The 25901-nt window shown below is 41.7% G+C and overlaps 1 protein-coding gene across 1 annotated transcript in view; it reads right to left on the bottom strand.

Moving 5' to 3' along the window:
- The window catches only part of LOC119745229, a 33315-nt gene extending 7878 nt beyond the window's left edge, over nt 1-25437 (bottom strand). Inside the window, exons 1-21 of the mRNA XM_038221453.1 lie at nt 25261-25437; nt 23733-24187; nt 23393-23495; nt 22328-22903; nt 21512-21804; nt 21073-21376; nt 18701-19155; nt 16746-16848; nt 15184-15759; nt 14670-14962; nt 14248-14485; nt 10550-10998; nt 10079-10181; nt 9070-9642; nt 8485-8777; nt 7993-8301; nt 5094-5672; nt 4770-4872; nt 3684-4259; nt 3168-3460; nt 2323-2600 (exon numbers count right to left, since the gene is read on the bottom strand). Coding sequence (XP_038077381.1) covers nt 2323-2600; nt 3168-3460; nt 3684-4259; nt 4770-4872; nt 5094-5672; nt 7993-8301; nt 8485-8777; nt 9070-9642; nt 10079-10181; nt 10550-10998; nt 14248-14485; nt 14670-14962; nt 15184-15759; nt 16746-16848; nt 18701-19155; nt 21073-21376; nt 21512-21804; nt 22328-22903; nt 23393-23495; nt 23733-24187; nt 25261-25273 — 6965 coding nt within the window. The 5' untranslated portion in view covers nt 25274-25437. The remainder of the gene's footprint in view (nt 1-2322; nt 2601-3167; nt 3461-3683; nt 4260-4769; nt 4873-5093; nt 5673-7992; nt 8302-8484; nt 8778-9069; nt 9643-10078; nt 10182-10549; nt 10999-14247; nt 14486-14669; nt 14963-15183; nt 15760-16745; nt 16849-18700; nt 19156-21072; nt 21377-21511; nt 21805-22327; nt 22904-23392; nt 23496-23732; nt 24188-25260) is intronic.
- Between the last annotated feature and the right edge of the window lie 464 nt (nt 25438-25901).

The following is a 25901-nucleotide window of genomic DNA, read 5'->3' as shown; positions in this document are numbered from 1 at the left end:
TCTCTCTCTTTTTTCCATTTTTTTCTCACCTCCCACCTTGTTAGTCTAGTCAAACATTTACAGACTGAACTTTTGAACATAAATTTATCACCGTAAATCTAGCATGAAGGAGACACTTTCCCCCATAAATCATAACTTAGGGAGACAAGGAAGATTAAGGAGACATTTGCCACAACTCCCATTCAGAGGCCGCTGTTACCTTTGCAGTTAGGCCAGGTCCTAAGCATACATGTACCAATATTCGTGTGGAAGGATAACGGAGGTTAGGCGTCATGAAAGTTTGAACATATTTCGTGCATAACCCTATGGGAATGACTCCTCAAGGTAATACTCTCGGTAATACTTATAATTAATTAATTAATTTATATTAAACAAATTGATAAAATGACAACATACCTCCTGTCAGCTTTCCTTCCATTTCGGGACTCAAAACGGACAAAATGTAGTCGTGCTAAAGAAAACAACACTTGCCTTTCCCCGACAAAATCAAAACGCAAAGTGATTACAAACGAATTATTACGACACACGGAAGTACATCCGGAAAAACCCGTCTCCACCTCGCGCAAATTATCGTCGATCATAAATGCGCCTTAAGTATTTGAATATGCTCCAAAGCTTTGAAAACACGACAGCATTGTTCGTTCTGGGCTGGCCTTCAAGCAGCACAGCATGTGTAACACGCGATACTGCTAAGTACACAAGGCATTATGAAGCACCCTTGAATTTGAAATCTGTGTGAACTTTTGCTCTAATCATGCACAGTCCACGGAGAAAAGCATGGCAACAGAAATTGTGACGGATAACTAAAAAGGAAAGAAAAATCCAAAGATGACGAAGGTGACAAATTGTAATGTTATACATCTCTGCCCTTAATTGTTATTAAACCGATCGAGTAGCAACTATCGAGTCCTGCATTCTAAAGTGCGTGCCTATACTCACAAGTGTGTGGTTCAATCTGCAATTAATAATAAAACAAACACTACGATAAGTATCTAATAATTCAGACAAAAAGCACCTTCACATACTTGAAGAGTATAGATTATAATATGATCTGATAATTAAACTGGCTGACTTCTCAACATGAAATTGAATAATTTCCTGCCCGTTGCAATTTATATCCATTTAATATACCCTAGTCCTTCAGTGTTTACATTAAAAATCATCACAGAAGTCTTCATGTATTAATTCACCAAGAAAATGATTTTACCGCTGCATGTGAATATTCTCTCCTGAACAATCTTGTAACATTAATTCATGTGCTCAACATAACCTCCAGTCTTTTCAATTAAATGCACAAAATATGCCACATTTCACCGCATTTGAGGTTTGTTATTCCTTACCCGCTTTATACAAAGTAAACCTTGACTCTATTTAAATTTACAATGTTCAAAATGTACTCACAATATTGGACGTATCAAACATACGGTGCCAAATCAATGGGCGTTTTCAGCGAATTTTCACAAGCGACAAAAATATAATTTATGTGACAGTATGGCGCGCTCGATCAGAGCGCCCTCCTTTGTTTCTGAAGTAGGTACACGCTTATGACTTCACTCCACTTACTCGAAAACAAACATAATCAGCGAATCTTTCACGTTTACCTTGTTTTATGGCTGCAAATTTTACAGAGATTTCTGACTTAATCATTGATTTTTTTTCTCACTACAAAGTATACATTAAAGTTCATACCCAGTTATAAATGGTAATGATATTTCTCTTTAACTATTGCTACTGCGATTCATTACATCCGCAAAAGTGTAAATTCTCAATGATTTTTATTTTCAACATTTTGGTGCATCTGTCAACAGAAAGAAAATAATCACAATGGCAATTTACTGAAGGATGAAGACACTCTGTGTATATGCTGTTTAAATACCAAATAAACATGTTATGAGCATTAGGTCTACTTTCTATCTTTAATTAAGGAAGAAATGCATGATCTCTGTGAATGAAGAAACATGCGAGTCTTCAAGTATTACAATTAATATCAAATAATCAAATCTTATACAATTATGTTCACAATGCTCTGAGTAAGATGTGCTAAAAGTGTAAGTGAACTATTTTATTTCTGTTAAGTATTTCTGTTAACTATTTTATTTCGGTGTAAGTATCTGTTTACCAACTTGCCGTACTAATGTGTTGTTATCCTACAATGGAATATAAGTAATTACTTTAACTGTTTTTAAATGCATACATTATTCTGAGTAAAATGCGCTTCGGAAGTGACGGCTTTAAAAATGCCTTTTCGCTTTTAACTGTACGAATCAGGGTGTTGAGGATGCCTAACCCCGCACTTCTCGAAGTCACCCAACAATCTAAAACTGGGCAGATTTCATCAACAGAGCAGCAACAAGAGCCTTCATCATTACGCTGATGTAAACCGTAGTATGAACTGAAGCCCCAGCTGTAGTTGAAGTGTACTTGCTCCCTGGAGTAGCTGTGGCCTCTGGCTCTTCAGTTGTCGGCTGGGTAGTGACAGGATCGGTGACGTCACCTTCGGTCACCTCCAACACAAAATCGTTGGTATCCTGCAGGCCCTCTATGGTCATATACACAGTGCCGATGGGGGAACCATCTCCGGTGTCATTCTGACTCGGTGCCTATCAAACCAGATGATCGGAAGACACTAGTTAAGGCCAAACAAAAAAAATATTCGGTCTCTGGTCAGACCAAAATTCCCGAATTGACGCGGCCACGCGGCTTTTTTTTTTTTTTTGGCTTTTTTTTCTTTTCTTCAAGCTTGGATTGTACAGACAAGGTGGGGTACTATTTTGCTTTTTTTGGTGTCCTCGTGTACATTGGTGTCCTCCATAATTTGCCTTGGTGCTTTTGATCATTTGCCTTGGTGCAATTTCCCATTCCTTGGTGCTCTTTGGTAAAAAAAAATGAGGAGGTGCGGAAATAGAGGGCGCTGTTGGAGCTACGGGCGGAACATTTTGGAAAAAAAAAAGATCGACGCGCATGATTAAAATCGACGCGCGCGCTGACCAGAGACCGACTTTTTTTTTTTTGGCCTAAGGGACAACAGGTTTATGTATCGGTGGTCGTTGGTTCACGTCCTACTCCAGCCAGTTAATTGCTTCTCAACCAAGATAAGACACCGTAAGATCATGCGTTCGAGTGTTAACAGAATTAAAAGTTTCAGGAATTTTTTTTTTCTCACTCACCTGTCTTCGCTTACGGCCACCATCAGTCTGGATAGAGAAGTTCCCCTCGTGTATGAATGCATCAGGACTGATGAAGACTTCCGCCCTTCCCTGACCCTCTCTCGCTTCCAGGCGGTAGTCATGAAGTGCCTCGTTAGGGTTGGGTGTGGTCGTGGAGATGTACATGACCACGTTGCCTTCTGCAGCTTCAATGACTAGGGTGACTCCACTTTCTGGCACTATCTGTTGCAAGAATTGCACGTCTCCAAGGCTGAGGGAACTGTTGAGTACCGGCACTCGGAGAGGGGTGGGAGCTGTTTATACACATTAAATAGAGGTTGATTTTCTTTTAGTTTATATATATATTTTACGATGACGGTTTACAGAGTTCACAATGATGGTGAAGCCTAAACTAATAAAGACAATGACAGAAATTACGGCGATAGGCCCCCTGATGACAATTAGGTTGATGATGACAATGGAAGTGGTGGGTAATGACGAGAATAGGAAACAGAAATCGTACCAATCATAACTTACCATTACATGTTTGTTCTTCAAGAGAGGCCACAATGTTGCCGATCGCGTCAAAATTACTGACGTAGAACACGTAGGTGTCGTTGGGTTTGTTAGCAATGGCGTTTAGCTCGTCGTCATTCACACTGCTAGTCACTCCGATGGCGAATATGGTGATATCTTTCTCCCTAGCTCGGTCTGCCGGTACTGCCACGGCTGCTGCCCCCTGTGACTGCCCATCTGTGATGACAACTGCCGCACGGGATACTGGTTCGTCGTCGGGTCGGGCTCCGTTCGCGACTAGGAAGGCCTGACTTTCCATGACGGTCAGTGCAGAAACTGTATCTGTTGCACCTCCGCTGTAAATGATGTTTCCAATTGCCTGCTTGAGTCGTGTTTTGTCGGTGTATTCGTTCAGGTTGAACTCGACTGTAACGCCAGATGAGTACTTGATGACACCGACTCGGGTCTTGTCGGCACCAATGTCAAACGAGTCAACGACACTCGAAACAAAGTTCTTGGTTGTCTCAAAGTTGGCAGATCCCACACTCCCTGAACTGTCCAAAATGAAGACTAGATCTATGCCCTTGACAGAACATCCTGAAGACAACATAAAATCAAGATAAAAAGACAAAATACTTATCACCCGATTTCACCTATTGCCCAAACCGAAAGCTCACAATAACCGAATAAATCGGTTCCAATCGACCACCCAACCGAACGAACGACCGACTGACCGAACTAACGACTTACGCATGACCGAACCAATCCAACTCGACCGCTCAACCAACCGACCGAACGAACGACCGACTGACCGAACGAATGACTTAGGCTTACCAAAACATTCAACCGGCCGACCAAACAATCGATCGGTTGACCCACCTATTGATCGAAAGACGACCATTGGGAAAGTCGAAGATCTTGACTTCCTTGGTCTACCAAATAACTAACAAACGGACAACTGACAAAGCAAACAAACAAACAAACAAACACCCCAACACCCCAACAAACTTTGCCTCATATAATGATCAGTTTGTCCTAAATGCTAAGCACTTATTTTTTGTCATACTAAAAAATGTAACGAAATCTTCAGATTTTTTAATGTCTAACCTTCACTTTCAAGAGTTTCGACCTTGCTGATGAAATTCTCCACCGTATCTGTCGGTTGATCGTGGTACCTGTCACTCCAAAATGTAGCCTGATCATTCAAACTCTGTACGAACACAAGAAGAAAGAACATTCTGTCACCGAATTTGTCTAAATCTTTGAAAACTTGAACCTCGAGGAAGAAATATGACTTTTCAGTAAAGGTCATGTCTTTGAAAAAAAAACATTGTATATTTTGACCTTCCTATAAACGAAGACAAAAAACAACATATTCACCTGAGAATGAGATTTGACAAGCAAACAAGAGCGGGTTTAACCTATCTTTACCTGTGGCACAGAAGACTGTAGACTGTGCAAAAACAGTCGAGCAGCCAGGGCCGAGTACAGAGGTTTGCGACAGTCTCGCCAAGTACTCCGGCTCCAGTTTATGCCCAGGATCTGCTGGATGTCATTAAAGATGGAAGCGTAACTCGGGTTGTTGTACAATGCCAAGGTGGCGTCATAGACAGAGCGGTCCACTCTCCATATCCCGCCGTGGTACACATCGCCATCGTAGGTCAAAGGCGCGTTTCCGTCATCGGTTTCAACCCAAGCGATGCGCCGAATGAACCTGTAGTCTGCGCGCAGATCCGTGTTCAGTGCCGTCAGGCGATCGATCTTCGACACGGTAGCCTCCACGACAGCCGTGCCGCGTGCTCCGGGAAGGATAGTCAGGTCTGTTCCTTGCTGGGAGCGAGCCGGCTCGGAAAAGAAGGCAGCAATGCTGACCAGCACAAGAAGACCTGGCGAGAGAAATTGTACGAAGAAAAAATATGTGTCTGGGGTCAAGTGAGTATGCCATCGAGAAATCATCCTTGCGCTGTAAGAAAGACTACAATTTGAGAAATTCAGTCTTTGAGGAGAGTAAAGTTCGTGTTCGTATTAATGTATTTATATTAAACAACTTGATCAAATGACAACATACCTCCTGTCAGCTTTCCTTCCATTTCGAGGGTCACAACGGACAAAATGTAGTCGTGCTAAAAAAACAACACTTGCCTAACCCCGACAAAATCAAAACACAAAGTGATTAAAAACGAATCGTTACGACACACGGAGGTACATCCGGAAAAACCCGTCACCACTTCGTGCAAATTATCATCGATCATAAACACGCCGGTCATAGGCGTAGCCAGCGGGAGGGGGTGGGGGTGGGGTGGGGGGGGGGGAAGGGTATTTACCCCCCCCCCCCGTCCCCACCCCCTATATTTTGTAATAACTGCCCTTTTCCATTCAACTGCCTTTTTTTTCAACGGGCTTACCCCCCCCCCCCAATAATTTGTAAAGAGTGCCCATTTTTTTTCGAAGTGCCCTTTTTTTCTAAATAAGTGCCCTTTTCCAAACAGAACTGGTGCCCTTTGTTGTGGCACCTGCCCTTTTTAAGAATTTCGCACATGTATCGGTCCAACTGATTTGCATAAAAATAGTGGCCGCGTGAGGTCGCTGTTCGCGCTGTATTTTTAATGCACTGCATGCATAGACATATGACTGCATGCATAGCGCCAGTGAAGATATCGTTTACCGCGTTACGGCCGGATGAATATCAACTAGCGCCTTGACCGAGGCTACAGCATTGTTCGTTTTGGGCTGGCAGCACAGCATGTGTACCACGCGATACTGCTAAGTACACAATGCATTATGAAGCACCCTTGAATTTGAAATCCGTGTGAACTTTTGCTCCAATCATGCACAGTCCACGGAGAAAAGCATGGCAACAACAATTGTGACGCTTAAAGGAAAGAAAAATCCAAAGATGACGAAGGTGACAAATTGTAATGCTATACATCTCTGCCCTTGTTATTCAACCGATCGAGTAGCAACTACCGAGTCGTGTGTTTTAGAGCGTGTGCCTACTCACAGGTGTGTGTGGTTCAATCTGCAATTAATAATAACACCAACACTACGATAAGTATCTAATAATTCAGACAAAATGCACCTTCACATACTTGAAGAGTATAGATTATAATATGATCTGTTAATGAAACTGGCTGACTTCTCCTCAACATGAAATTGAATAATTTCCTGCCCGTCGCAATTTATATCCACTTAATTCACCCTAGTCCTTCAGTGTTTACAAAAATCTTCATGTTTTAATCCATCAAGAAAATGATTTTACCGTTGCATGTGAATATTCTCTCCTGAACAATCTTGTAACATTAATTCATGTGCTCAACATAACCTCCAGTCCTTTCAATTAAATGCACAAAATATGCCACATTTTACCGCATTTGAGGTTTGTTATTCGAGGTTTGTAAACCTTGACTCTATTTCAATTTACAATGATCAAAATGTACTCACAACATTGGGCGTATCAAACATACGGTGCCAAATCAATGGGCGTTTTCAGCGAATTTTCACAAGCGACAAAAATATAATTTATGTGACAGTATGGCGCGCTCGATCAGAGCGCCCTCCTTTGCTTCTGAAGTAGGTACACGCTTATGACTTCACTCCACATACTCGAAGACAAACATAATCAGCGAATCTTTCACGTTTACTTTGTGTTATGGCTGCAAATTTTACAGAGATTTCTGACTTAATCATTGATTTTTTTTCTCACTACAAAGTATACATTAAAGTTCATACCCAGTTATAAATGGTAATGATACTTCTGCTTAACTATTGCTACTGCGATTCATTACATCCGCATAAGTGTAAATTCTCAATGATTTTTTCCCCCAACATTTTGGTGCACCTGTCAACAGAAAGAAAATAATCACAGGAGCAATTTACTGAAGGATGAAGATATTCTGTGTAAATGTAAATGTTGTTTAAATACCAAATAAAGATGTTATGAGCATTAGGTCTACTTTCTATTTTTAATTAAGGAAGAAATGCATGATCTCTGTGAATGAAGAAACATACAAGTCTTCAAGTATTACAATTATGTTCACAATGCTCTGAGTAAGATGTGCTAAAAGTGTAAGTGAACTATTTCTGTTAAGTATTTCTGTTAACTATTTTATTTCGGTGTAAGTATCTGTTTACCAACTTGCCGTACTAATGTGTTGTTATCCTACAATGGAATATAAGTAATTACTTTAACTGTTTTTAAATGCATACATTATTCTGAGTAAAATGCGCTTCGGAAGTGACGGCTTTAAAAATGCTTTTTCGCTTTTAACTGTACGAATCAGGGTGTTGAGGATGCCTAACCCCGCACTTCTCGAAGTCACCCCACAATCTAAAACTGTGCAGATTTCATCAAAAGAGCAGCGACAAGAGCCTTCATCATTACACTGATGTAAGCAGTAGTCTTAGTTGCAGCCCCAGCTGTAGTTGAAGTGTCTGCAGCCCCAGCTGTAGGTGAAGTGTGATCACTCCCTGGAGAAGCTGTGGCCTCTGGCTCTTCAGTTGTCGGCTGGGTAGTGACAGGATCGGTGACGTCACCTTCGGTCACCTCCAACACGAAATCGTTGGTATCCTGCAGGCCCTCTATAGTCATATACACAGTGCCGATAGGGGAACCATCTCCGGTGTCATTCTGACTCGGTGCCTATAATACAGATGATCAGAAGACACGAGTTAAGAGACAACAGGTCCGTGTGTCGGTGGTCGTAGGTTCACGTCCTACTCCAGCCAGTTAATTGCTTCTCAACCAAGATAAGACACCGTAAGATCATGCGATCGAGTGTTTACAGAATTAAAAGTTTCAGGAAAATGATATTTTCTCACTCACCTGTCTTCGCTTACGGCCACCATCAGTCTGGATAGAGAAGTTCCCCTCGTTCATGAATGCATCAGGACCGATGAAGAGTTCCGCCCTTCCCTGACCCTCTCTCGCTTCCAGGTAGTAGTCATGAAGTGCCTCGTTAGGGTTGGGTGTAGTCGTGGAGATGTACATGACCACGTCGCCTTCTGCAGCTTCGATGCTTAGGGTGATTCCATCTTCCGGGACCATCTGTTGCAAGTATTGCTTAACTCCACGGCGGAGCGTGTTGTTGACCACAGACACGAGAAGAAGGGTGGAATCTGTCGGGTTCAAGAGTAGTGGTTCAAACAATTAAAAGGTTAAATAAAACAACAGAAGTAAAAAAAAAACCAACACCACCACCATCAGTAACACCAACAGCAGCAGCAGCAACGTCAGCAAAAGTAGTTTCACTATCTTGTATATAGATGTAGTGCGGTGGTGAGAACGAGAAACATATTTTTTTTAAGCATTTAGTCATCACGATGGCCGATGTTTGTGGGATGTTTGTTGGTGCATACAAATTAACAATAACAGGTTTTATCCAGAGGAATTTTTTTTTTATAAACTTACCTTTACATGTTTTTTTTTCAAGGGTGGCCACAATGTTGCCGATCGCGTCGAAATTACTGACGTGGAACACGTAGGTGTCGTTGGGTTTGTCAGCAATGGCGTTTAGCTCATCGTCATTCACATTGCTAGTCACACCGATGGCAAAGATAGTGACGCCTCTCTCCCTAGCTTGGTCTGCCGGTACTGCGACGGCCGCTGCCCCCTGTGACCGCCCGTCCGTAATTACTACTGCTACTCGAGATGCCGCATTGGTGTCAGGTCTGGCTCCGTTCTCGACTAGGAAGGCCTGACTTTCCATAGTCTCCAGTGCATCAACTGTATTAGTACCACCACCGACGTGCTGTATGCTTCCAATTGCTTGCTTGAGCTGTGTTTTGTCGGTGTATCTGTTCAAGTTGAACTCGACTGTAACACTACCGGAATACTTGATGACACCGACGCGGGTCTCGTGCGCACTGATGTTGAAGTTGTCCACGACATTTGATACGAAGTTCTTGGTCAGCCCAAAGTCAGTAGATCCCACACTCCCTGAACTATCCAAGACAAAGACAAGATCTATGCCTTGATCGCATTCTAGACAAATAGGAATGAAATTCATATGATAAACAAACTACAACACAATCAACACACGATGACGCAACCAACCGATTGTCGGACTGACTGACCGCTGACCAACCAACCGACCAGCTGCATGACGACTGGCTTAATACTGATCAATCAACTGCCAGATATACCAACAAGATGACTGGTCAATCAACTGTCTGACCGACTGACCAACAAACCTACTGACCATTTGATTGAACGAACAGTCTACCTCCGACTATTTCGTATAGCAAAATCTTGGCTTAACATGAGCAGTGAGCACACGACCAGTGATATGCCGACCACTTTGAAAACTATAGACAAAAAAATCCCAAAACAACTATACGAATGTAAAAAAAAGTATTCACAACCTTTCCCCGTATTTGTACTTTTAATCCAAATAGTGTTGTTGGTTTCCATGTCTTACCTTCACTTTCAAGAGCGTCGACCTTACTGATGAAATTCTCCACCGTATCTGTCGGTTGGTCGTGGTATCTATTACTCCATAATGTCGCTTGATTATTTAGTCCCTGTCAAAACATCCAAAAAGAAAGCACTCAATAATTCTGCTTAAATTGTGGAAAGACTTTAAAAATACAACACCAATAATTCAAAATAATTTAGTATATTTCAAACAGTTAGAATACTTCCCCTCCAGTCCCTAAAAGCAAACAATTCACCTAATATGTAATGCAAAAAAAGCAAACAATTCACCTAACATGTAATGCCCAAAAAAATTAAAAACCAGGGATAGTTGTGAAAACCAAAGTGTATTTTTTTCGGGGAATGGAGTGACAAATCCTTTGAACCTGTTTTCAGACGAAGTTGTTGAGATCTTGGTTTATTTTGGGTACATTTTGCACCACAAAATGACAAAGCAATTTAAATTTTCACTTACTTGTGGGATAATAGACTGTAGACTGTGAAAATACAGCCGAGCAGCCAGGGCCGAGTACAGAGGTATACGACAGTCTCGCCAAGTACTCTGGCTCCAGTTTATGCCCAGGATCCGCTGGATGTCATTAAAGATGGAAGCGTAACTCGGGTTGTTGTACAATGCCAAGGTGGCGTCATAGACAGAGCGGTCCACTCTCCATATCCCGCCGTGGTACACATCGCCATCGTAGGTGATGGACGCGGTTCCGTCAGAGGTTTCAACCCAAGCGATGCGCCGAATGAACCTGTAGTCTGCGAGCAGGTCTGTGTTCAGTGCCGTCAGGAGATCGATCTTCGACACGGTGGCCTCCACGACTACCGTGCCGCGTGCTTCGGGTTGGATAGTAAGGTCTTGCTGGGAGCGAGCCGGCTCGCAAAAGAAGGCAGCAATGCTGACCAGCACAAGAAGCCCTGGCGAGAGAAATTTTACGAAGAAAAAATATGTGTAAATCATCCTTTGCGCTGAATCGCCGTGTGAAACAAGAGCATTAAAGTAATACTTCACTTTGAGAAATTCAGTCTTTGAGGTTAATAGTAACGTTCGTGTTTTTTTTTTTCAATAATGAGACGAATGAATGTATACATAATTTTTGTTTCTACAGAATAAAAAAAAAATAGAATGTTGTGGGCTTACGAACTTAACTTTTGTCATTACTAATATTGAAAAATACGTTTTAATAAAATGCAATACCTCGAGCTAGCATAGTTTCTGTCGTTTACGTAAGTCCGATCCAAAAGAATATGTGTGCGCGGTACGATGTCAATCCTCTCACTCCAGGCTTCAAGCACAAAATGCTGCTAGCGCAAGGAAGCGTAGAATACAAAAATAAATATGGTTCATGCATGGTAGGCGAACGATAGTTTTCTTTAGAAAAGTTATTTTTGAAAGTGCAAGTAGGACCCGTGGATCATGGCCACCCACGTAACGGAATGAAAAGAATGAATTGAAGGCTTATGGGGAACGTCTATTGTTATAATATTGTATGTAAGTCGGCACCTGGATCAGAGACAATACCAAAGGATTCAATGAATATTTGCCCTACAAAAAAACCCAGACTTTGAATTTCTAAAGTGAACATTAAAGTTCCAAACTTTAGAGTTCAGCTGAATATTTTTTTTATTGGAGGGGAAGATTCGATCCTCGGTAGGAGTGTTATGGGGAAACATATATGTGGTATGTGCACTGTTTTGTGTGCAGAGGAATATTTCGTGCAGTTTTGTACTTTTGTAATGAACTGGAGCAATTTTTAGAGCACCTTTTTATGTAGCGCATGCGCACTACCTTCTACCGGATATTACACTTGAAGGCAATTCATTATTAATTTTACCAGAAATTTAGAGGAAGCTGACATTTTTGTCTGTATCATAACGCTTTCCATGAATGTTTAATGTTGGAATTCGTAAGAAGAGAATCTGATGCAGGAGTTACCGGCAGATGTAGGCCTAATCATTAGATGAAATACCTAGTGTTACTCCCAGTTTCTCCTTTAAACCCCAAGCTTTCTTGCATTCCGGATTCAGCAGAATTTACTGAAGCACATGATAGACTGTATTGACTTTTACCGTGAAGGTATTTTCCTAATGAGGTACCTGCTTATCATTGCATGCTCACAAAGACTGGCCAATACACAATATGTAAGAGGGAAGCAACAATAGTTTAGATCAGTGAACAAAATGTAGCCAAGTCGTTTACTGTTTAAAAAAATAGGCAGTAGACGATGGACAGGATAGCAGGCCTATTGCTGAGGCTGTCGCTGTGAAAAACGACGTTTGCCTGAAGCAAACACAACAGGTGCCAGTACAATTAGGCGTGGGGTGCGGGTTCGGGGAATTCCCTTAAATAGCCCCAAAATTTCCCAAATCACGTTTGTTTAGGCTGTGGACCATGAACTCGAGGGTTTGTAAAAACGATGGAAGGAAGCCGTGCACAGGACTGCGAGCTCGTATTTCTGTACTGTGAAATTCGTGTGAAATTGGGCCCTAAAATTTCTCTATTTTGCAATGAAGCGCAGGCATCATTTTTCAAAGTGGCAATGGGCTGCAGAACTATTTGTAGATGTGAACATGTTTGGATGCATCCCCCTCAGAAAAAAAATGACAGGGAATTACTACCCAAAAAATGTGAACAGAACATTAAAGATGATGACGTTAGCTTTAATTTGATGGGTGTCTCAAACACATTGGAGAGTTGTGAGTATTTGTTTAATATTTTCTTTTTAATTTCGCGTAATTGTAGGGTTTCCCGGCCAATCTCCTGCAACGTTCATTCACTTCTGAAAATCGTTCATTCAATTTTGTCTGAATTGGAATGCATGTCTTTAACCCATGTCAATTCAACGAAAGTTCAATCGTTTTCATTGTCCGTGCATTCGGTTTTGAGAAACAGACCGTCAATTACGTTACCTGTGCATTCATGTACGCAAGCATACCTTTTTTTTTCGCGCAGAGTTTTGGAATACAAGTTCGTGAATGTGCAATGAAAGGTACGGTTTTTCTCATTAAAAATAGCAGATCTTTTGATCACTGATGTCTGGGGCCTAGACTTCATGCGTGGCCATGTCCATTTTGAAAGTCTATAAAGTGCAGGCCACCAGTAAGTTGACTCCCATAGATCTTGGTAATATAGGTTTTCCCGGCCAATTTCCTAAAATGTACATTCACTTCTGAAAATCGGTCATTCATTTCCAAACAGTGCGACCCCCTCATGTCGCAACTCTCTCTACATACGGCTCCGAGTATGGCGCACTCAGTGCGCCCTCTCTTGTTTCTGAAGAAAATACACGCGCATCACTCCGTAACTAGCCCGAACACTTTTTATCCGCAATCAAAACTATTGAGCGAATCTTTCATATTTACTTTGTTTTATGGCTGCAAATTTTAAAGAGATATCTGGCCATATTCCTAATATTCTGGCTGTATACTTAATAACATAATGACTTGTATGCTTATAAACAGTTTTAAGGTTATCGGTAACTTTAAGTATTAAGCCTTAACTCTGAGTACATGAAATAAGTGTGCAGTAAATCCAAGTGCTTATAACCACTTAAAAGCATTTTTCATTTTTACTTGGTTTTATGGCTGCAGTTCAGAAGGACACGTTGATAAGTTCGTCCCCTTTTACACATTGTGGCAAATGGTAACGATAAACCCGTTAAGTTTATGTTACTGCATAGTGTAACTTCACAGCGACTTGTATTTTCAACATTTTGGTGCACCTATCGAGAGCAGAAAAAAATCAAAAGGGCATTTTTCTTCTGAAGGAAGAAGCCACTCTGTGTATATGCTGTGTAAATACTGAATACACATTTTAAACATTATGCCTACTTTCTTAAGGAAGAAATGCATGAAATATGTGGGTGAAGAAATATAATAAGTCTACGACTATTGCAAATTATGTTCGCAATGCTCTAATATAAATGTGCTTAACGAGTGGGTGAAGTAGCTTATTTCGTTAAGTATCTTTTTACCAACACGGCCTACTGATGTGTTGCTATCCTACAATGGAATACAGTAACAACTTTAAATGTTATCAAATGCAGCAATTATTCTGAGTAACATGTGCTTCAAAGGTGACGGTTTAAGAGTGCCTTTTCGTTTTGACTGTACGAATTTTCGTTGAGGATGCCTAACCCCGCACTTCTCGAGGTCACTTCGCAATCTAAAACAGCGCAGATTTGATAAACAGAGCAGCAACTAGAGCCTTCATCATTACGCTGATGTAAACCGTAGTCATAGCTGCAGCCCCAGCTGTAGTTGGTGTAACTGTGGCCTCCGGCTCAGTGACGTCACCTTCTGTCACCTCTAACACGAACTCGTTGGTATCCTGCAGGCCCTCTATAGTCATATACACAGTGCCGATGATAGAGGAACCATCTCCGGTGTCATTCTGACTCGGTGCCTATAAATACAGATGATCAGAAGACACGAGTTAAGAGACAACAGGTCCGTGTATCGGTGGTCGTAGGTTCACGTCCTACTCCAGCCAGTTAATTGCTTCTCAACCAAGATAACACACCGTAAGATCATGCGATCGAGTGTTTACAGAATTAAAAGTTTCAGGAAAATGTTATTTTCTCACTCACCTGTCTTCGCTTACGACCACCATCAGTCTCGATAGAGAAGTTCCCTTCGTTCATGAATGCATCAGGACCGATGAAGACTTCCGCCCTTCCCTGACCCTCTCTCGCTTCCAGGCGGTAGTCATGAAGTGCCTCGTTAGGGTTGGGTGTGGTCGTGGAGATGTACATGACCACGTTGCCCTCTGCAGCTTCGATGCCTAGGGTGACTCCACTTTCCGGGACCACTTGTTCCAGGAATTGCACGTCTCCAAGGCTGAGAGAACTGTTGAGCACCGGCACGCGGAGAGGGGTGGGAGCTATTCATACAAATTAAATAGAGGTTGATTTTCTTTTAGTTTATATAATTACGATGACTGTTTACATAGTTCACAATGATGGTGAAGCCTAACTTAATAAAGACAATGATTGAAATTACGGCGATAGGCCCCCTGATAACAATTAGGTTGATGGTGACAATGGAGGTGGTGGGTAATAAGGACGAGAATGGGGAACGGAAATCGTACCAATCGTAACTTACCATTACATGTTTGTTCTTCAAGAGAGGCCACAATGTTGCCGATCGCGTCGAAATTACTGACGTGGAACACGTAGGTTTCATTGGGTTTGTTAGCAATGACGTTTAGCTCGTCGTCATTCACATTAACAGTCACGCCAATGGCGAATATTTTGATATCTTTCTCCCTAGCTCGGTCTGCTGGTACTGCCACGGCCGCTGCCCCCTGTGATTGCCCGTCCGTGATTACTACTGCTGCTCGCGATACTGCATTGATGAGAGGTCTGGCTCCGTTCTCGACTAGGAAGGCCTGACTTTCCATAACGTTCAGCGCAGAAACTGTCTGCGTTCCACCCTGGCTGTAAATGATGTTTCCAATTGCCTCTTTCAGTTGTGTTTTGTCGGTGTATTCGTTCAGGTTGAACTCGACTGTTACGTCACCGGAATACTTGATGACACCGACTCGGGTCCTGTCGGCACCAATGTCAAACGAGTCCACTACACTCGAAACAAAGTTCTTTGTTATGTTAAAATTAGCAGGTCCCACACTCCCTGAACTGTCCAAAACGAAGACTAGATCAATGCCCTTGACAGAACATCCTATGAAGAAAAAAATAAAAACAAGACTTGAATTGTGTTTGTGGACAAACACATTATACACATTATACATTGTTTTAGTGACATCTGTCATGTAGGATCTTCATCCAAGTCGGATGTATATGTACAAGTGTTATATATGGTATTTTGTTCATGTAAAAAAAGTAGACCCTGGATTATTCTATAAATTCCCGTAAAAAAAGCAAAATCAGATCTCTCACAGTTGATTTTATATTGATATTCAAAAATTTAAACGTCGAAATCTTTGGTTGCTTGTAATTTGATTCGTGATGACGTCATTACCAGAAAGCTCGAGAGCTATGTGAACTGTGTTATTTGAAGGAAAAATCAATGTCAAAAATCTTGTTCTTAGCATGAAGCCAATTATATACACCAATTATAAAATGATTTCAGCTAACTTCGCGAAAAGGAACATCAACTGATTATTCATTTCAAACATGTTCAACGTGTCACAAGAGGGCGCTTTAACACCTTATGACGTCACCGGTAATATTTTTTTAAAGTAAAACCAAGCCAGAGACTAACATTGTTCAAAGCAAGTTCACATCTTTTTCCAATTTCGAATTACGAGCCACTTCCAGTTTCAACCGGAAGAAAGGGTCACGTGATTTGACACGTATATCAAAAATGAGGACCCTGGATTATTCTATCAATTCCCGTAAAAAGCAAAATCAAATCTATAACAGTTTATGTTATATTGCTTTTCAAAGATTAAATCTAGAAATCTTTGGTTGCTTGTAGTCTGATACTTGATGACGTCATCGTGACATAACTACCAGAAAGCTCGAGAGCTATGTTAATTGTGCTATTTGAAGCAAAATTCTCGATTATCATGTCGTCCACTTTGTAAACGACAGACAAATAAAAATTCCTAAAACAACCACGAATGTAAGAAAAAAAAGTTAACCACAACCTTTTAATATTTGTACTTTTAATCTAAAAAGTGGTGATTGGTTTCGATGTCTTACCTTCACTTTCAAGAATGTCGACCTTTCTGATGAAATTCTCCACCGTACCTGTCGGTTGGTCGTGGTATCTATCTCTCCATAATGTCGCCTGATTATTCAGTCCCTGTCAAAACATCCAGAAAGAAAGCACTCAATAGATTTTCTTAAATTGTGGAAAGACTTTGAAAATAAAACAACAAAAACTAGACTTGTGTTTGTTTCGACTGTTTTAGTAACAACTGATATGCAGGAGTTTCATCCAAGTCCAATGTACATGGACATGAGTATTCTTCAGATGGTGGACTAATTGTTGATCGGATGTGAAAAAAAGTCCCAAAGTGGGGTGTTGAGCGAAAACATGTTGCGAAGTAGATGTAGTCTGGTTTGGAGACTAGCAGAATTTAGGGAATTCCCCTTGTGAGAAATGTCACGGGTCGCGGTATAAGCCTACGTGACTGCCGTACGTTTATGGCTGCCCATTGCTGGCCCCATATTTAGTGTGCGTACTGTGGAGACGTGCACAAGATAAGGGAGTGCGGGGAAAATAAAGAAAAATCAATTAAAAATCACATGTTTACATCACCATGAAGTCATAATTATTTCCATGTTTAACACATATGCTATAGGTTTCAATGCAATTAGCTCTCTAGAACTCTGGATAAAGACATTTAAATTATGCCTATTTAAGATGACGTCACATGACTAATGATGACGTTATCACGACGTCATTTATTTAGAAACAATGTAAGGTGAGGATGTTGGTCTTTGCCTGTTTTGAAGTCAATCTGATTGCATTTTATGTACATTTTTGCAATAAAAAGAAATATTTAAATAAAAAAACAGTTGATGACGTCATGATGACGTCACCCATAGCTGTTTGACTGTTTTAGCAACAACTGCCATGTAGGAATTTCATCCAAGTCGAATATACATGAACATGAGTAGTCTTCTAAAAATAGTGGGCTGTGTAGAAGTGAATTTAGTGAAATTAGCAAAATGTAGATGACGTCATATGAATAATATGACGTCATCATGACGATTTGGATTTGGAGCTCCAATTGTTTTGGAGCAACATTAGCTGAGGGTCTCGCTCTGTACCTAGTTTGAAATCAATCTGATCGCATTTCATGTCGTTTTATAATTAGAAGAAAATATTTAAACTTTAAACATGAAAATCAGTCGATGTCGTCATGATGCGGTCACTTCAGATTTTTAATACTATTATCAATACCTACTTTCCCACCAATTTTAATAACGATCGGACATTCTCTTGTATGTGTTTAAAATATCCACATATTGTTGACTTCATGATGACACCACACATTTTCGAAATTGTGTGCATATATCTTTTACCAAACAAACCTATTACCAGACGAATGTTGAAGTTACCATGGTCCGTTTCATGAGATATGACTGGAGGGTCTAAACATTGAAAATTTCAAATGCAATCACACGATGACGTCATCAAGACGTGATTGCATTTTGTGCAACATTTGTGGGGTGTTGAACGAGAACATTTGTTATCTATCCTATGGAAAACAGAGTGCATGTGGTGAATTTTGGTGCGGCTGGTTTGGAGACTAGCAGAATTTAAGGAATTCCCCTTGTGAGAAATGTCAAGGGGCGCAGTATAAGCGCACGTGACTGACGGGGCTGCACGTTGCCCTGCATTCGTCTGTGTAGTGTGGAGACGTACACAAGATAGTATGCGAGTGTGGAAAAAAAATTAAACATCAATTAAAAATAACATGAATACGTCACCATGACGTCATAATCATTTACATTTTTAAGACATAGGTGACTATATATTTACAAAGTTTCAGTGCAATAGGTTCTCTAGAACTCTGGAAATAGACATTTAAATCATGCACATTTAAGATGACGTCACGTGACTAATGATGACGTCATCATAACATAACTTCAACAAAAACAACAGCTAAGAAAAACATTAAGAGAAACAAGAGCTTTTGACTTACTTGTGGCACAGTAGACTGTAGACTGTGAAAATACAGTCGACCAGCCAGGGCCGAATACAGAGGTTTGCGACAGTCTCGCCAAGTACTCTGGCTCCAGTTTATGCCCAGGATCTGCTGGATGTCATTAAAGATGGAAGCGTAACTCGGGTTGTTGAACAATGCCAAGGTGGCGTCATAGACAGAGCGGTCCACTCTCCATATCCCGCCGTGGTACACATCGCCATCGTAGGTCAAAGGCGCGGTTCCGTCATCGGTTTCAACCCAAGCGATGCGACGAATGAACCTGTAGTCTGCGCGCAGATCCGTGCTCAGTGCCGTCAGGCGATCGATCTTCGACACGGTAGCCTCCACGACAGCTGCGCCGCGTGCTCCGGGAAGGATAGTCAGGTCTGTTCCTTGCTGGGAGCGAGCCGGCTCGGAAAAGAAAGCAGCAATGCTGACCAGCACAAGAAGACCTGGCGAGAGAAATTGTACGAAGAAAAAATATGTGTCTGGGGTAAAGTGAGTAGATCGATGACATCCAGAATTCATCCTTGCGCTAATTCGCCCTTTGAAACAAAAGCAAAGTTGAGAAATTCAGTCTTTGAGGATATAGTAACGTTCGTGTTTTTTTTTCCATTAATGAGACGAATGAATGTATACCTAAGTTTTATCTCTACAGAATAAAAAAAAAAGCAAAATAGAATTTTGAGGGCTTACGAACTTAACTTATAATGTCATTACTAATGTTGAAAAATACTTTTAATGAAAAGCACTTGCCTCGAGCTAGCATAGTTTCTGTCGTTTACGTCAGTCCGATCCAAAAGAAAATGTGTTGCGCGGTACGATGTCAATCCTCTCACTTCAGACGTCAAGCACAAAATGCTGCACGTGGAAGCGTAGACTACACAAAATCATGGTTCATGCATTAAGGGCGAACGATAGTTGTCTTTAGACAATATTTTCGATACTGTACGGTAGCAGCTGTGAATCAAGGCCGCACACGTGAAAAGAATGAATTTAAGATTTACGTGGAACCTGCATAAGATTTACGATAATGCTGCATAAGCCGGCACCTGGATTAGAGACAAAACCAAAGGTTGCAATAAATATTTGCCCCCGCCCCCCCCCCCCCCAAAAAAAAGATCGGAAAAGATTACCCCCCCCCCCAAGAGGTTGTCAATTTGGTTTTTTTGGGGGAGTGCGTGTATTTGGGTGTATCAAACATCATTGGACATTTTCAGCCAATTTTCGAGAGCGACAACCTTATCGATGTGACAGTATGGCGCACTCAGAGCGCCCTCTCTTGTTTCTGAGACGCACGCATAGGACTTGACTCCGCAGTTGACCCGAACAATCTTTATCCGTAACAAAAAACAATGAAGGAATCTTTTTAATGTTACTTTGTTTTGTGGCTGCAAATTTTAATGAGAGATATATTCTTGATAACATATTGCTGTGTTCTATTATGTCTGTGTATTTGATAACATAATACATTCTTATAAACAACTTTATCGGCAATTTGAATTAAGCCGAAACTCCGAGTACAGGAAATAAGTGTGTAGCAAATCCAAGTGCTTATAACCACTGCAAATTCTTTCATTTTGAGTTTGTTTTATAGCTGCAGTAAAAAGTACAATTTGATAAGTTCATCCTTCAGTTATAGATTGTGGCAAACGGTAACGATATTTCCGCTTAACTTATGTGACTGCGTAAGTGGACATTCTCATTTAATTTTTACTTTCAACAATTCAGTGCACCTGTAAACAGAAAAAAAATCACGATGCACAAATCTATCATTTTTACTTTGTTTTACAAAAGTACACATTATTTTATAGTTCATGAATTCTCCAGTTATAAATTGTGGCAAAGGGCAACGATATTTCCGCTGAACTTATATTACTGCGCAAGTGTAAATTCTCAACGATTTTTATTTTTAACATTTTGGTGCACCTGTCAACATAACAAAAAAAATTTTTTTCTGAAGGAAGAAGCCATTCTGTGTATATGCTGTGTGAATACTGAATTCGCGTTTTAAGCATTATGCCTACTTTCTTAAAGGAAGAAATGCATGATCTCTGTGAATGAAGAAAAACATACAAGTCTTCAAGTATTACAATTATGTTCACAATGCTCTGAGTAAGATGTGCTAAAAGTGCAATTGAACTATTTCAATTCTTTGAGTATCTTTTAACTAACACGCCGTTCTGATGTGTTGCTATCCTACAATGGAATACAGTAACAACTTCAAATGTTATCAAATGCAGCAATTATTCTGAGTAAAATGTGCTTCGATGGTGACGGTTTAAAAGTGCCTTTTCGTTTTGACTGTACGAATTTTCGATGAGGCTAGAACGTGTGACCCCGCACTACATCACGTCACTCCGCAATCTAAAACGGCGCAGATTTGATAAACAGAGCAGCAACAAGAGCCTTCATCATTACGCTGATGTAAACCGTAGCATGAGCTGAAGCCCCAGCTGTAGGTGAAGAGTACTCGCTCGTGGTCTCTGGCTCTTCAGTTGTGACAGGATCAGTGACTGGATCAGTGACAGGATCAGTGACAGGATCAGTGACAGGATCAGTGACGTCACCTTCTGTCACCTCCAACACAAAATCGTTGGTATCCTGCAGGCCCTCTATGGTCATATACACAGTGCCGATGGGGGAACCATCTCCGGTGTCATTCTGACTCGCCTATAAAACCAGATGATCGGAAGACACTTGTTAAGGGGCAACAGATGTGTGTATCGGTGGTCGTCGGTTCACGTCCTATTAGCCATTCACCTCCTTTACATAAGGGTTTTAGGAAAATGTTTTTTCCTCACTCACCTGTCTTCGGTTACGGCCACCATCAGTCTGGATAGAGAAGTTCCCTTCGTCCTTGAATGCATCAGGACTGATGAAGACTTCCGCCCTTCCCTGACCCTCTCTCGCTTCCAGGCGGTAGTCATGAAGTGCCTCGTTAGGGTTGGGTGTGGTCGTGGAGATGTACATGACCACGTTGCCTTCTGCAGCTTCGATGCCTAGGGTGACTCCACTTTCCGGGACCACCTGTGCCAAGATTTGCTTTTCTCCAAGGCTGAGAGAACTGTTGAGCACCGGTACGTGAATAGGGGTGGGAGCTGTTAATGGACATTAAGCACGGGTTGCTTTAAGTTTTGTTAAATATTTTATTTATATATTTCTACGGTGAAGACTGGTATAGTGATGGTGAACCGGATGATAATTACGACAGTGATAGCGATGATGGCAATATAGTTTAGTTTCATAACAATTAGGTTGATGATGTCAATGGTGGTGGTCATGAAGGCCGCCAGGATTTTGCTCGGGGGGGGGGCGGGGGGCAAACACTCATCAGAAGCGAAGGGAGAAATCACCGGCCGTGGAATTATCGAGAGACATAACTCGACGCTTTGTAATAAAAAACGTCCACATTGTTAATTTGACACTGAATTAACAATGAAACTCAATTATGATTCGCCCCTCGTCTGCTTCATTTTGTTCCCTTTCTTTGTTTGCTTTTCCGGGGCGGGGGTGCACCGGGGGCACTTGCGACGCCCATATGGCGGTGGTGAAATAGGCAAAATGGTGATGGTATGGTACACACGACTGAGAATCCAACATTAACTGTTCCAATGAACTTACCATTACATGTTTTGTCTTCAAGGGTGGCCACAATGTTGTCGATGGCGTCGAAATTACTGACGTGGAACACGTAGGTGTCATTGGGTTTATTTGCAATAGCGTTTAGCTCGTCATCATTCACACTACTAGTCACTCCGATAGCGAACATATTGATATCTTTCTCCCTAGCTCGGTCTGCCGGTACTGCCACGGCCGCTGCCCCCTGTGACTGCCCATCTGTGATGACAACTGCCGCACGAGATACTGGTTCGTCGTCGGGTCGGGCTCCGTTCGCGACTAGGAAGGCCTGACTTTCCATGACGGTCAGTGCAGCAACTGTCTCCGTTCCACCTCCACTGTGATTGATGTTTTCAATTGCCTGCTTGAGTTGTGTTTTGTCGGTGTATGCGTTCAGGTTGAACTCGACTGTAACGCTAGATGAGTACTTGATGACACCGACTCGGGTCTTGTCAGCACCAATGGCAAACGAGTCAACGACACTCGAAACAAAGTTCTTGGTTGTCTCAAAGTTGGCAGATCCCACACTCCCTGAACTGTCCAAAATGAAGACTAGATCTATGCCCTTGACAGAACATCCTATACGTAGAAACATTTAAAAACAAGATAAAAGACAAATGACTCATCACCCGATTTAAGCTAATGCCCAAACCGAAAAGTCACATCAACCAAATAAGTCGGACCCAATCGACCAACCAACCGATCGAACAAACGGACCGATTGACCGAACTAACGACTTAGGCATATTAACCAAACCAATCAAACTCGACCGATCAACCAAACGACCAAACGAACGAACGCCTGACCAAACAACCAACTTAGGTCTATCGACCAAGACCAGGCAACCGATCAAACGACGACCATTGGGAAAGTCGAAGATCTTGACTTCCTTAAGACGACCAATTAACCAACAATCCAATCTACCAACACACAAACAGACGACCACCGAAAAAACAAACAACCCAACAAACAAACCTTGCCTCATATAATGATTTAGGTCTGTCCTAGATATAATACATTCATTTTTTTGTCATGCTTAAAAATATAACAAAATCTTTTATGTCTAACCTCCACTTTCAAGAATTTCGACCTTGCTGATGAAGTTCTCCACCGTGTCTGTCGGTTGAGCGTGGTACCTGTCACTCCAAAATGTAGCCTGGCCATTCAATCCCTGTCCAAAAACAAAAATTAAAATCATCTGTCAACGAATTCGTCTAAATCTATGAAAACCTCACGTGAACCTTGTTAGTGAAATTTTACTATTCGTCGTAAAATATTGCGCAAAGGTCATGTCTTTGAAAAACAGAGATCGTATTGTTAATGTTACCTTCCAATCTCCTATAACGGAGGAAAAAACAACATATTTACCTGAGAAAAGCAAACAAGAGCCGGTCTAACCTATCTTTACCTGTGGCACAGTAGCTTGTAGACTGTGGAAATACAGTCGAGCAGCCAGGGCCGAGTACAGAGGTTTGCGACAGTCTTGCCAAGTACTCTGGCTCCAGTTTATGCCCAGGATCCGCTGGATGTCATAAAAGGTGGAAGCGTAACTCGGGTTGTTGTACAATGCCAAGGTGGCGTCATAGACAGAGCTGTCCACTCTCCATATCCCGCCGTGGTACACATCGCCAAGGTAGGTCCAAGGCGCGTTTCCGTCATCGGTTTCAACCCAAGCGATGCGCCGAATGAACCTGTAGTCTGCGCGCAGATCCGTGCTCAGTTTCGTCAGGCGATCGATCTTCGACACGGTAGCCTCCACGACTGCCGTACCGAATGCTCCGGACACGAGTGTAAGGTCTGTTCCTTGCTGGGAGCTAGCCGGCTCGAAAAGGAGTACAGCAATGCTGACCAGCACAAGAAGACCTGGCGAGAGAAATGGTGTGAACAAAAAACGTATCTGGGGTTTAGCGAGTAGGAGCCGTATCGTAAGTCCGACGCCTCATAAGTCCGACATTTCGGAACTATGAGGCGTCGGATTTATGAGGTTTCAGGCTTATGTAGTCCGCCTCATAGCTCCAAACACCTTATATGTCCGACGCCTCATAAGTCTGACGTCGGACAAACGAGGTGTAGGACGCGGATGAGGCGTCGGAGATAATGACCGTTACAAAGAAAAGTCTATTTTGTCCGACAAGGCAAGAACGAGATTTACCAAAAATTATACGACGATGTGAGCGAGTTCTTCTTCGAACGTGAGAGTGCGCACTGTGCATAGCATGAAAAATGTAGTCACGTCAGACTTTTTTTTATGAATGCCACGGCCGTAAATTGGGGGGGGGGGGGTGGTGGTGAATGTGAATGTGTTATCTTTAATCTCTAACACTTGGTGGCGCTTACATTCTAACATTTTACGCAATGTTTGCATCCATTAATAATGGCTGTCGACAAAGTTAACAAGGCGTCGGCGGACAAACGTACGAGGCGTCGGCGGACAAATGAGGCGTCGGACATATGAGGCGTTGGACGTATGGACTGAAATAAAAGTAAATTTAATTGTCGGACCTACACGCGTCGGACCTATAAGGCATCGAACCTATGGGGCGTCGGACTTATAAAGCGTCTGACCTATGAGACGTCGGACTTATGATGCTTTATTTGGTTGGGTGATACGATTTTGTCGGACTTATGACTTATGAGGCGTCGGACCTATACGAGGCGTCGGACTTACGAGCGGACCCCAGTGAATATATACGACATCCAGAAATCATCCTTGCGCTGAATCGCCATGTGGAACAACATTATTACAAAGTAAGACTACACTCTGCGAAATTGCAGTCTTTGTGGATATAACAGTCGTGTTTATTTCAATAATGAAACAAATGAATGTAAAAAAGGCATGTCTCTACAGACGAAATAGGATAAGAAAGTTGTGGGCTGATGTACTAAACCGTTTCATTACTAATTTTGCAAAAATATATTGAACACACTACACTTACCTCGAGCTAGCATCTTTTCTATCGTTTACGTTAGTCTGATAAAACAAAATATATTTCGTGGTATGATGGCAATCTTTTCACTTCAGACTTCAAGCACAAAGTGTCACTACACAAATGATTATAGCTCTGATTCATGTATCATATATATGCCCCAAAACCAGACTTTGGATTTCTAAAGTAAACATTAAAGTCCCAAAGTTTTTTTTTCAGCGGAGTATTTTGTTTCAATTGCAATGTGGGGGGGGGGGGGGGAGGTCGACCTTCGCCAGGAATGTTCTGGCTAGGAATATATCATGCAGTGTTGTACTCTGTAAAAACTTGAGCAACTTCATAGCCAATTTTATGTAACGGACGCGCACTACCTTGTGCCGGATATTACACTACATGTAAATTCAAGATTAATTTCACCAGCACTCTAGGGGGAGCTGATGACTTTGATTGTAGCCTAAAACATTCCAGGAAAAATTTTATTGTTGAAATTTTGAAAAACAATTGTAGGAATGACGTGCAAATATGATGTACTCCTTGTTTAAAATACCTAGAACATTCGTGGAAAATATACTCCCAATTTCTGCTTTAAACTCTGACCTTTAAAATTGTTGACTTTAACCCATTGAAGGTATTACAAAGTCTAGCCGATA

The sequence above is a fragment of the Patiria miniata genome, unplaced genomic scaffold (assembly GCF_015706575.1).
Source record: "Patiria miniata isolate m_02_andy unplaced genomic scaffold, ASM1570657v1 HiC_scaffold_7, whole genome shotgun sequence".
NCBI lineage: Eukaryota > Metazoa > Echinodermata > Asteroidea > Valvatida > Asterinidae > Patiria > Patiria miniata.
Note: the sequence above shows the minus strand (reverse complement) of the source record. Positions and strands in the feature narration are given on the sequence as shown.